General features: G+C 60.8%; 1 protein-coding gene across 1 annotated transcript; it reads right to left on the bottom strand.

Moving 5' to 3' along the window:
* Positions 1-3,534: 3,534 nt before the first annotated feature.
* On the bottom strand, positions 3,535-7,421 carry ADRA2B (adrenoceptor alpha 2B). The gene has a single exon (XM_026479909.4). The coding sequence runs from the start codon at positions 6,712-6,714 to the stop codon at positions 5,377-5,379; it is 1,338 nt and encodes a 445-aa protein (XP_026335694.2). The 5' UTR covers positions 6,715-7,421; the 3' UTR covers positions 3,535-5,376.
* Between the last annotated feature and the right edge of the window lie 5,761 nt (positions 7,422-13,182).

The following is a 13,182-nucleotide window of genomic DNA, read 5'->3' on the forward strand; positions in this document are numbered from 1 at the left end:
AAGTACCAGCAGGCCGCGAGATAAGCCCCCCTATGCCCCACCTAAGCCGTGGGGTCTCTGTAGGGGCAGCCCTCCAGCCAGCACAGGGCAGGGGCTTTGCTGGGCTGGGTGGGCGCCAGGCCTGCTCCCCCGTTGTTAAGGAGGCAGATCATGAGGCCAGTTAGTGACACAGTGGAGATTAAACCGGGTGGGTTGGTGTCCTGGCTCTGGATGACCTCAGGCAAGACGCTCAATCTACCTCGGCCTCAGTTTCCTCTCCTATAAAATGGGAATAGTGGTCACTCTAGTCTCAGATGGTGCATGTCAGGCACTAACTAGTCCTGATGGCTCAGACCTGTCATCTTTCCTCTGCCACTGTCCATCTCAGAGGGCCCCAAACTGATGGGTCACCCTAGCCCCCGCCTGCCTCTGCCCTAAGGCACAAAGGTGAAGGAAACACAGCCCTAAGCCTGCCCAAGAGCCTGACCCTAACAACAACGGGCTAACTCCACGAACCTCTAAATCTGGATCTTCCAGAAAGCCAGGGGCACAGCAGAGATGGAGCCTTGAGCTGGGGAATCCTAAGGGCCATGGGGTCAACTCCTCATGGGCAGGCAGGGACAGTGAGGCCCGTGGAGGGACCCAGCCCCGCTCAGGGGCAGCTGGACGGATGACGGCAGAAGGAGAGCTTGATCCTGGCCTCCCCGCCACCTTCCCACTGTGGTTTTCACCGGCGCTCAGTCCCACACCAGCCCGGGCCGTTCACAGCAACGGGGCCCTCCAAGCAGAACTCCTGGCCAGCCCCAGGGAAGCCAAAGGTTGCCCAGTATCAGCTCCACCTGGGCAATGCCTCCCTAGGCCCTGCCAGCAGCAACACCTGCACGTCTCACATCCAGTTCTCAGTACCAGCTCCCAAACACAGAAAAGAGGACAGGGAGACGCCGGGGCCTAACGATCTCATAAGCCCGCTCCACCCGGAGTCTTGGCGGCGGGTCCGCCGGCCCTCCTGGCACAGCTACCTTTGAGCAGGTGGGCTGGGGGAGGGGCCTCCTGCAGCAGTGCCCCCAAGAGGAATTCCCAGCAGCCCCTAATTTCTCAGCAGCTGGCCTGAGGCAGAGGCTGGGACTGAGCTCCCTTTCAAGGGTATCCCCTGTGATCGAAGGACCCAGATTCTTACGCCGCCAGTGAAACTGGAGGGGAGATGTCTACCTAAGCCATCCACCCCACCTCTTCTTTAACCGTCTTTGTGGTTGGTCCCCCCCTTGTCAGGGGTGACATACGACAGAAGATAGAAGGCACAAGTGCGCCCCCAGGACAGCTCGCATCCAGCTGGTGGACTGCCGCGCCTCATGCTGCCTCCTGTCCCCCGCCCTCACCCCGAGGCTGCATGCGGATTACTCCTGGAAGGAGGCCTGCTCTCCCCCCACCCTCATCTCTGCTGCTCTGAGCCCACCCCTTCGACCCACCAACCCTCAGATGGGCTCAGGGTGAAATCCAAAGCAGGTGCCACTCACAAGAAACAGCAGGAACAGGGTGTGAGAGGAAAGAAGGCGGCCTGGGAGCCAGGTGTCCTGGGGCCCAGCTCCAGCCGGACCACCGCACCACCACCACGGCTGTGTGACCGTGGGCAGGCCCGGGCTCTGCTCCTCAGGCTCTTCCTCTGAAAACTGAACAAAGTAGCAAAATGGGGACAAGCCGGGCACAGGCCCTCGCGCACAGCAGGCTGTCCCAGATGTTCCCTAAATGTGGGCCTGTTGTTCCTTGAGTCTGGATGCAGTCCCTCCGGTGTGAAGGGGTGGGACGGTGGGCGCGGGGACAGGCAACCTGCGTCCTAGACCAGCTCTGCCGCCGCCTGGCTGTGGGCGTGTGGGGCCAAGGCCAGTCACCTCTCTCTCTGGCCTTTGGTCACTTCTTTAATAAACTTCGGGGTTTGGACCAAGCTGTCAGGAATGGAAAACCTGCGGGACCCAGATCTTCACTTATGTGCTCTGTGGCAGTGACAGACGTGATTGGTCCGTCACCACGCCGCCGCCCACCGAGCCCAGCCACACGCCCTTTTGGAGTCCCCCACTGGCCGGCACCCCCGAATGAGAGCTGCAGCGAGAGACGGAAGCATGATTCTCCCTCACCTGAATTTTGAAGCTTTGCATTCAGGGACCCAGCTGGGTGACCTTGAGCCTCAGTTTCCTCTTTGGCAAAATGGCCACAGCCAGCAAGATTGTGAGGATTAAGTAAGATTGTGTTTTCAATATTAGTACTCAAAACGGGCTGCCAACTGTCCAGCTCCAGCAGAAGTCACTCTCTGCCACCCTCTCCAGAGACGGGGCAGGGAGCCCTTCCCCCAGGCCCCTGGGCCCACCCCTCACAGACCGTCGGGCAGCCCAGACAGTGTGGGCCCGTGGAAAGAGCGTGGGCCTGGGTGACCTCTGGCAAGTCAGTACACCTTTCTGAGCCTCAGTCTCCCTGGCATAAAATGGGCTGGTACTTCTTCTACACAGTGTCTAATTTTTTTGTTTAATCCTCATGCCCAAAGTGCCAGAAAAGCGATTGGCTCAGTAAATGGGAACAAACGAGCTCTGTTAATCTATGCTCATCCGGCCTCAGGGCCTCGATTGGAAAGCCAGGCTGGTAAGAACTGCCGGGAGCTCCTCGGGGCAGGGCGTGGCTTTCTCGTTAAGTCTTTGGTGAAGTCCCAGGTCCCCATGACCACCCGCGATGGTGGATACATAGAAGTCTTCACGGGTTGCCCATGGTGGGAGCTATGGCCCTGGGAAATGTGAGTCCTGGATCTGGGAGGTGGCCTCCCACCACCAGACCCTGGGACCTCAAGGCTCCTCCCTCTGCCCTGCCCTCCCCTCCCCTCAGAACCAGGCCACCCTGGCTCGGGCCCCAGAGGCTATCCTCGCTGAGGGGGGACAGCATGCCTTGGAGGCCTCATCTGGGAAATGAGGAGACAGACAGAAGCGACATCCGCAGGTCTCCCAGCTCTGGTGTTCCTGACGGAACCTCAGTGGGGGAGAGCCTGAAGCAGAACGTTCTGGTCCACTCTCCCCCCTCCCGGAAGGCGGCGGGCGCGAACACTCTGCAGAGTTACCGTCCTCCTGCCCTTCGTCTCCATGTCCCTCCCGCCCCCGGCCCCCGCGTCTGCACCTGACCGCACGGCTGACTCTCCAACGGTCACAAATCCACCAACGGCGCCCTTTCCACGGGCTGCCCCCGCCTGAAACGCCTTTCCTATCGTGCTTCTTGGTGTCCTCCGGCTCTTCCTCCAAGACCCAGCCCCAAGGCCCCCTCCTCTGGGAAGGGCTCCTTCTCCTCCCTTGCCAGGCGGCCAGTCTCAGGCTTCTCTGGCCACTCCCGGCCCGCCGGCTTGCGATGGTAAGGGAGGCTGAGGGGACAAAGCAGGCAGGCAGCCGGGCAGGTACCGGGTGGCCGCACCTGGGGGAGGAAAGGGCAACTGGCCCCCGGAGGGAGTCTTGCTTAGAGATACTACCCGAGTAGCTGAGAAACAATTACCCCTGGCAGCCTTTGGGCAACAAGGACACAGCTCACTTATTACAAAATATCCTTTATTGATAAAATAGCTCAGACTTCTAAAAAAAAACAAAAACAAAACCACCTGCATATCACAACAAGGGGGCCACAGGCAATCACAATAGCAGGACACCCACGGGACACACACAAGATGTCACAAGTCAGCCACTCCCCTGGGCCCAGCCTCCACAGCCTCGCCCCAAGGCGGTGCCCTGGCCTCACCCTGAGACTAAGGAAGGAGCTAGACAGCGCCTCTCCCTAGGAGGGGCTCTCTTTGGTCCCCTCCATTCTCTCCACCCCAGAAAACTCTCTCAGCACCTGGCCAGGCCCATCAGAGGGCCAACAGTGCCTGGGCTGCTCAGCCCCCACCCCACACTAGCTGCCCGCTGGCTTAACGTCCAAGCCAGGCACTCCTTGGAGAAGAGGAGGAAATGTCCTGCAAATGCTCTCAAGTGTTCTGGGTGCCAGGTCCCAGGGATAGGGAGACACCAGGAGGGAGAGGCCCCTGGAGCCCTATCAGCAGGATGGAGCAACGGCTGGGTGAGGGATGGCCAGCCGGCCCCTGCCCCATCTGGGGGAGGGTGGCTTATACATCACAGGAACCCACTGGGGGCTTGGAGACCTGCCTGTGTGCTCTGGTGCAAGGTTCCTGCAGGAGTCCATAGGGCCCTCACTCACCTGTCTGGCCCCAGCACCCTAGCTGGGGGCTCTGTCACCCACCCCAGGCTCTCATCCCAGACTGCTCCCACGGTATGGGGATTTTTAGCCATCTTGGGGAAACAATCGGCCTGCCCGATGACAAAAGACTTTTCCCCCACTGGGGGGGCCCAAGCCACTGAAGGCCCCCTTGGTGTTGTGGGCGAACTGTCAAGAAGCTGTCAAGCAGCATAATAACTAACCCTTGCAGGCGCAAGCACACGTTCTCGAAGCAATCCTTTGACTGAGATAGTGGTCCTCTCTACCATTCCCCACTTCCAGTTTGGGGTAAGAATTCACACACCCCAGGCACAGCACAAAAGTCTACAGGAAGACAGGTGGTGGTAAACACAGAGAAAGGGGATTTTTATATCACCAAATAATCACAGTTTCTGGTTCTCTAGTGCGTCTCCCCACGGAGCTCAAAGCTTTCTGCAAAGCCTTTCATCTCCCTGCAGCAAGCAGGCGGCGAGCCACTGTCGCCCAGTGTTTGGGGGGGGGGGGGTGCCAGTGATCAGGGATCTCCCGTCGAGGCAGAGGCCAGGCCTCCAGACCAGCCCACCAGGGCGAGGCGTCCACGGGCACACACCCACCTCCCCGAGGGGTGCCAGGCGAGGAAAATGATTCCAGAAAAGGTTCTGGCCGTTAAAGGAGCTACAAATCCAAAAGTAGGTGGAAAGGGACGAAGGCCCAGAAGCAGTGCCAGACCGTGACCCCCCCAACCAGCGCCTGATGGGGACCAGGTGCATCCGGCGGGGGTCCCTCCATTCTGCCTCCGGCTTGGCAGCAGGTGCTCCTGGGAAAAGTGGAAGGCTGGCATCCTGCTCTTTCCCCAGGGAAGATGAGAAACAAAACGCCACAAGCAAGCGACCAGCCAGGGAACACAGAGTCCTTGAGGAAGGAAAGCCCACCCGTTGGCTTGCAGGGGTCTGGGGTCCTGGGAGGGAAGTGCTCTCTCCTGGCCTGGCTTTGGAGGCTTCAAAGGGACCCTGGTGAACAGGACACCTGCCCCTCCCCCTCCCGGGGGGGGGGCTCCCAAGACGAGGCCTGCAGGACCCAGGCAGGAACCAGAAAGCCCCAGGGAGGTGGCCCCAGAAAACAGGGCAAGAATCGAAGTGGCCCTGGTGCCACCTGGCACCAACCCCACGTGGGCGGCGGGCAGGTGGCTCACCATGCCGTCTGGGTCCACTGGCGGCAAAGGATCCTTCGGAAGGCACGGCGAAAGTCCTGGTTAAAGATGGTATAGATGACGGGGTTCAGCGAGCTGTTACAGTAGCCAATCCAGAAGAAGAACTGGAAGAGGCCGTGGGGCACCTTGCAGCGCTGTGGGCAGATGGCGCCCAGGCTGTAGCTGAAGAAGAAGGGGAACCAGCAGAGCACGAAAACGCCGATGACCACAGCCAGCACAAAGGTGAAGCGCTTCTCCCGAGTCAGCTGTGCCCGCCGCCGCCACCACTGCCCGCTCGCGGTGCCCGCACCCCGGCCCAGGAGCACCTGGCCGCGTAGAGTTGCCAGCACCCGCGAGCCCTGTGGCTGCTGCAGGGGGGGGCTACAGGCTGACGCGGGAGACGCTGGTAAGGCCTGAGGCTCACACTCTTCCTCCTCCTCTTCCTCCTCCTCAGCGTCGTCCTCTGGAGAAGCCCCACACACACCTTCCTTCCGACTTGGGCCTGAGTTGGGAAGGGCTGGCCAGCTGGGTGGCAAGGCAGGGGTCCCAGGATCTTCAGGGGTAGCCCCCTCTTCTTTCTCCCCAGTAGGCTTAGGGTGTCCGTTGGCCTCCCCAGAAGCAGCCAGAGAGACCAGGGTTGGCAGCTTGGTTGAGGTTCCCGTAGGGACCGAGTGGGGCCTCTTCGGCTCACCCGTCCCAGGGCCCCCCTTGGCCCTGGGGCCTCTGCGGTGGCTGCGCCTGGCGATCAGGTAGATACGCAGGTAGACGAGGATCATGATGAGGCAGGGGGCAAAGAAGGAGCCGATGCTGGAGGCCAGGACGTACCAGGCCTCTTGGTTGAGTTTGCACTGGGGGCGCCCGCGGGGCTGCGGCCCCGGGTCGCCCTTGTAGATAAGTGGCGGCAGGGAGATGACGGCCGCGATGAGCCACACGGTGAGGATGATGCACTTGATGCGGCGCGGGGTGCGCTTGGAGTTGTACTCCAGCGCGCGACTCACGGCCCAGTAGCGGTCCAGGCTGATGGCGCACAGGTGCACGATGGACGAGGTGCAGAAGAGCACGTCCAGCGCCAAGTACACCTCGCACCACATGCGCCGGAAGTACCAGTAGCCCAGCAGCTCGTTGGCCAGCGAGAAAGGGATGATGAGCGTGGCTACCAGGATGTCGGCAGCGGCCAGCGACACCAGGAACAGGTTCTGCGGGGCGCGCAGCGAGCGGCTCGTCAGCACAGCCAGGATGACCAGCGCGTTGCCGAAGATGGTGAAGAGGATGAGGAACGTGATGACCGCCGCGATGGCCGCGGTGGCCTGCACCGAGTAGGGTTCCTGGTGGTCCATGGCGGGGCAGAACGCGGCCAGAGGGGTCGCTGCTCGGCCGGCACGAGCTCAGCCGGCGACAGCACTGTCCTACCCAGTTAGGCTAGACGGGAGGATCAACCCCCTGGCGGCGCAGAAGGCGCTGGAGCCCCATGGCCGGGCCGAACCGGGCCTAGGAGATCGAGGGATGCCTGGGGCCAGCCGCCGCCCTCCTACATCCCCTTCCACCAGCACCCGGCGTCCCTGCCGTCCTTCCCGGAGAAGTTTTCCAAGTTGTCCCTCTGTCGTCCCCGCCCCGCCCGGGACCGGGGGAAAGTTGCGCCCTCCCGCTCCGAGGCTGCTGGACGCACAATGGGGCACGGGATCGGTGGGCCGGGCGGGGGGCGCGCCACCGGTTGTGGGAGGAGGCGCAGAGGCCGAGGAGCCCGTTCTGCTCGCTGGCTCTACCGGGAGCTGCTCTACAGGCAGCGCGCCGCGGCAGGGGAATGGGAGGAGAGCGAACGCGCGGAGAGGAGGGAGGAGACTGGAGGCGGGAGCAGGAGGAAAGGATGGAGGCGGGGCAGGCGGGCGGACCGCGGATGGGTGGAAGGTGCGCCTGGAGGGAGGACTCACCGGCCGCAGTGTCCCCGCAGCCCCAGGCCTCCGCCCTGGCGCTCCTACCCCTTTTCCTCCCGGCCTCCGAGCCACGGGAGGTCAGAGAAGCGTCCGGGGTCTTCCAGACTCCAGGAAGGATCTTGGCAGAAGTGGAAGGGTTGGTGCGCACGGGGAGCTGGGACCAAGCGGGGGGGGGGGGGGGGGGGGGGGCTCTCCTTCAGACCCGGTCAGAGCACCGGAATTTAGGACCGTGGGCTCCAACTGCTCTCTCCTCCCGCCGCGCGTGAGCCCCAGGGAGAAGGTGGATGGGTGTGTTGGGGCACCGCAGCGTAATGAACCACACCTCCGACCCCGCGCTCGAGAAGGAAGCCTAGTGGAAGGAGTAGGGGGGAGTGGGGAGACTGCCCGGAGTCCCTTCCCCAAGTGCTTTCTAGCCCCGACCAGACTCCGTCGGGCCTGCGGAGCCCTGAGAGGCGCGCGTGGCCAGGTTGCGAGCGCCCCCTGCTGCCGCCCGCGTGTGGCTAGTCCGCGGCCGGCCCTGAGACCCGCGTCCTCGCAGTGTTCTGGGGGCACTGAGGTTCCCAAGGCCGGTGGGGCAAGCGAGTACTCAAAGATTTAGGACTTCAACTGTCCTGTTTCCCCCGCAGCTGCCTCGGTTTCCTCCACTAAGGGCAAAGAGGTAAGAGGAAAACTGGCTTGGATTCCAATCTCAGTTTAACGCAGCTCAGAGAAAAAGTAGGTCTCAGGGGCAGCTAGGAAGGGAGGAGCATTTCTTTGACTATGTTGTCACACATGCACACTCGGCATTCCTGCCGACTCCCCCCACAGACATGCTGTACACCCGTCTTGGAGTGGCTGTAGGAGCTGGGTAAGAAATTTCAGATTAATCACCCCACCCCATCCCCATGCCAGATTCCAAGAGCGATAGGCTCCCCCTCAGGCACCCTCAGCCCTACTCACTCTTGCTGTGGCCACTGCCACCAGTGTCAGCCCGGGCAGCCTCAACAGCACATTTTTTCAACACTCCTGGAGCCCCTGATGTTATAACCCCAGCCTAGAGCCAGGCCTGGTATTCACAGCCCGTGGCTCTGCGTGACATCCTCTGTGTAAGCAAGCATCAAGCCGCCCCTGAAAGTAGGGCTCCTCCAAAGGAGCCGGCCTTGAGACAGCATGCATGCTGGACCTTCCTGCCTGCCTGCTCCATCTTCACGGGACCAGGGAATGACCTCTCAGTGCCCACAGACCACGTCTCACCCCTACCCAGGCTCACACAGCCGGGGTGGAAGTGTTCCTCCATCCAGGGCTGTCCCTGCCTCCTGCTGTCCTACTCAGTGCTTTTGTTAAGTCTCAGTGCCACAGCCTGATGGTGGGAGGGGACAGCCCCTCCGGAGACAGGTCTTATGGCTGCATCCCCCACCTGCTGGCTGGGCTGAGCCTGGAGAAGAACTGGAGAAGTCCCAGTAGCCCCTTCCCTGAGGAAGGACTGAGGGACCACTTTTTCACCCTGTCCAACTAAAATCACACCGGGGGGCCAGTGGGTATCTCCCCAGACATTGCAATCAGCATCAGCCCTTTGTTTCCTGACCCAAGCTTTCTTTGAAGCACCAGGACCCCGAAGGAGCTGTGGCCAGGGCTGCTCATGCTCTCTCCCCTGCCTGCCCCTTCCCTCCACTTGGGCCTTCCCCAAAGGGGCAGCCGGCTCTGAATCTACCAAGTGTCAAGCCCGACCTGGCCCAAGCCCAGGTGGCGACAGCCAGGGAGAGTCTACAGGCATCTCTGAGGCTCAGCCACAGCCCCAGGTCTGTGTCACCTGCTGCTAAGTGCAGATGTGCAGCTGGCTCTTGGGGCACTGGAAGCCATTACATAAGTGGATTCGCACTCCTCTCTGCAGCTGTCTCCCCCCCCCCCATACACCCTCCAGTGCTGCCTGCCCCACCCAGCCCTGCAGGAATCCGGGCCCCAGACCATAGCATCAACTATTCCCAAACTAGAGCAGACCTTCCATTGTCATTCCGTTCCACCAGGGCTGGCAGAATTCAATCCCAGCCCCAGCCCCAGGGCCGCCAGCCGCAGGAGCCGCCTCAGAGCACCCCAGCCACCTGCGGCGGGAGAGGAAGACCGTGCCGGCCACTGGCCTGCCTTCCTGGCCCCACCAGGTTACCTGCTGGTCCCTGGATATGCCCTGAGCTCCCACACCTCCAGTCCTTCCCAGGAGCTGGTTGTTCCTCTTGTGCTTGGTGGACCCCCCACTCTCCAAGGTCTACTCACCCCTCACCCACCACCCTCCCAGGGAGAAAGAGGCACCCTGCTTTCCAAGTTGTTTGACGGCACATACACAGTACCACTTCCACACTCAGACATGTACTGAGATGCTGGAGGATGGGTTTACTGCATCACCACCACCCCCGCCCCCGCCTTGAGCATGCGTCCCTTCTCTGTCCCCAGTACTGACCCAGATTGCTGAATGATGGGGGGGGGGGCTGACATCAGTGGATGACATACACGAGCCTCTCTCAGGTAGTGTCCAAATGAAGGTGTCACCAAGGGATGCCCTTGGGGGGAGGGGAGGTGACCTAGTACCAGCTTTTCCAAAGACACAGGGACAGTGGTCTCATCCGTAGCTGTGAGAGCACAGCAAGAGATGTGCCCCCTTCGTGGAAAGCATAGCCACTTGTCCAGGCCTGAGAGCCAAGACTGGCCCTGGATTCTTCCGTGCCAGGGCTCCACGGGGATGAGGCCCAACTGGGCTTCACACCCCAGCCCTCCCCAGAAGCCCCAGCCTTTCAAATCCCTGGGACTCTCTCCTCACACCACCCTGAAAAGCTCCAACCTCCCCACCTTCCCAGGCCCTTGAGTCAGGGCCTCCATAACGCAAGCCCTCCACCTTCTCCTTCATTGCACCTCACCTGACAAAACCCCAACCCTAGGCAGACCTAAATCACCCACCTGGCTTTTGCCAAAGCAGCTGCTCCTTCCGGAGCAGAACACTCACTGCATCGACTGGTCTCACTTTAAAGTCATGACCACAAGTCTCCCAACTTTCCCAGGGTGCTCACCTCTCCCCCCCCCCCTTCAGGATCGGTATCCTGCTCATCCTCCTTGGCCACGTGCCCTCCCCCACTCCAAGCCGTGACTTTGCCTCGGACTTAGAAGATGAAAGCCCTCAGGCAGGAACCCACTCCGAGCTCTGCTGCAAGGGCAAGACCTCTGCATGTATCCCAAAGCCTCTGCTGTCCTCCAGGACTCTGCTCCTGCCATCATCCCCCTCCACTGTCATTCCTCCCCTGATCCAGGGTCCCACCCCCACCCCGCCCCCACCCTGGGAAGCCCTCTAAGCCACCTGCCGCTTCTGCTTCTCAAACGGTTCACTGCACTGTCTCTAACCCCTGCATTCTCTCCTTAACCCTCCGCTGGGCATCCTCACCCTGTCGTCCGCTCAGTCTACTCCCAGTGGGTCATTCGTGACTCCATGCCACCAAGTGTGCCCTCCTCATCTCTCTGCAACATTGTAGACCACAGACTGCCCCCTTCCCTGACAACACTGCTACCCTTCCCTTCTTGGCCTCCTTTTCTCCCCCAAACTCCCAATCACCGATTCTCACTAAGCGGGATTTTTTTTTTAACCCCTTTTCCTCCAGGGACATTTGGCAGTCTGGCACCTGGAGACATTCTTGACTGTCCCAACAGGAGGAAGGGGGTCGCTACGGGCATCTGGTGGGTAGAGGTCGAGGACGCTGCTAACCGTCTTCCGGAGTACAGGACAGCCCCCGCAACAAACGATTACGAGGCACAAAACACTAATCACGCTGCCCTAATGTCGCGGCACCCTGCTCAGTCCTGGGGTCCCTTTTCTTCTGGACCCAAACTCTTGATTTCATCCAGCCCCAAAGCTCCCACCTAGGTGCTGAGGACTCCCCGAAGTCCATGTGCCCTGGACTCCAGGCTCATTCAGCCCACACACTCCCTCACCTCCACTGAGGTCTCCGGGCTGGATGTGGTGCCCTCACCCCTGCATCCAATAGCAGGGGTGGTTGCCTCAACCGCCAGAACATGCTCCAAAAGCATCCCTCTGCCCCTTCCACAGCCCAGCGCTCTGGTTTGCACAGCTGCAGCGCCTTCCAACTATCCTCCCTGCTTCCAATCTATCCTCCACAGAGCATCCAGGATGATTGTTTAAGAGCTTAGAGCTTATCACTCCCTCCTGAGGCTCCTCCAGCAGCTGCTCCCTGTTGCTCTTGAATAAAACCATTGCTCTCTAAGCCAACCTCCCCTGCCCCCCCCTTCATCCCCCCACTCACCCCTTAACTCCCTCCTGCCTCAGGACCTTTGCACCAGCTATTTCCTTGGATTTTTCACAGGGTAGTCTCGATCATTCAAGTCCCAGTTGAAAAGCCAGCATCCTAAAGGAATGCCCTCCACTCCCACCATTTATCAATCCCTGATGATTTATCTATTTACTGTCCATCCTTCTCCCACCCCAAATAAACTCCACGAGATTGGAAACCCTGCCTTGCTCACTGTGTTACTCCCAGTGCCTATAGCCGAGCCAGCCTGGCACCTAATTCAACAGATTCTGTCGAATGAGTGAATAAATTGATGAGTGAGGCCACATAGTTATGTGGTTGGGGATTAGGGAATAGGTCACGGACCCTGGGGTGGGTGGCTAGCCCCCAGGTTCTGGTTAACAGCCCAGGGCCCCATCCATAGCGCACGCGCGCGCACACACACACACACACACACACCATGCCAGGGCTTCAGGGGCTGAACCAAGGCTGGACCACAGGGGCAGGGTGGGGCCTGGGGATCGGGGTCTGGGTGATAGCTGGCTTCATGGGGGAAGGACAAGGACAGCCTCCCCTGATCACCCCCAAAGAAGAGGGGGAAAGCACTCTTCCCCTTAAGTCACCAGGCTCAGCCAGTCCACCCTCTAGAGAACCCAAATTCTGGAGAATCCAAAAGCCACATCCTAATGGAGGCTAATGCCGGGCAGCCTCTGAGAGCCGGGAGGGCCTCACAGGACACCAGGCACTTCACCTCCTCTGACCTAGTGCGGCCACCAAGAAAGCCCAGCCGCAGAGGCCTGGCTCCACCACTTAAAGAGACCCGTAGCTGGTAAGGCAGTCACACTCCGTTCTCTGATAAATGGGGGCACTGTGTACACTCTCACTCTTTGCTTAGGAATCGCCCAGGGGAGGGGTCACCGTGCCAGGCACGGGGCCAGAGCCTCTCACCCACTCTAAACCCAGACAATCGTCCTCCCCTATCTGGGGGCAAGCAGAGGGACCGTGTGTTCCCCACCCCATCAAACTTCCCTGATGCTAATACCCGAGACCAGGCCCCTGTTTGGTCTGAGAAGACCCTGAACTCAAGACAGAAACGCAAGATGGACCAAGGGCAGAGGCTTCAGCCTCCCACAAGCATGTCCTCATGTCCCCTGACTGGGCCCAGGAGACAGGCAAAGGCCCAGCTCTCCCCAGCACTGAAGCACGGCAAGCCTCAGCCCTGCACGGAGCTGCTGCTCCTGAGCCCTGCTCCCTTGGCCATGCCCCTCTGCTGCCCCGAGTCCCTCTCCTCCCCCGGGAAGGGGGTGTAACAGGCCTGAGGGCCCCTCCCACGTCAGTCAGCGGGGTTAAATACACTCATGCCTAGCCCAGTACCGGCTCCTGGCGCAAGCACCCAATTTTATTTCTGCCCTCCCTCACCACATCTGAGGCGCGGGCCCCATGGGGCCAGGGCCCAGGCTCCTACTGCCCTCCTACTCCTAGCAGGGCTTCCGGGGGCTTCCAACCGACCACCAGGATAGTGCCTCTCCAGGACTGGGGAGCTACTGGCCTGGGAGCCCCCCTGGAGACTTTCTTCACTCCTGGAATAGCCTTCACACAGCAAGCCAAGAGG

This window comes from Ursus arctos, unplaced genomic scaffold (genome assembly GCF_023065955.2).
Source record: "Ursus arctos isolate Adak ecotype North America unplaced genomic scaffold, UrsArc2.0 scaffold_8, whole genome shotgun sequence".
Classification (NCBI taxonomy): Eukaryota; Metazoa; Chordata; class Mammalia; order Carnivora; family Ursidae; genus Ursus; species Ursus arctos.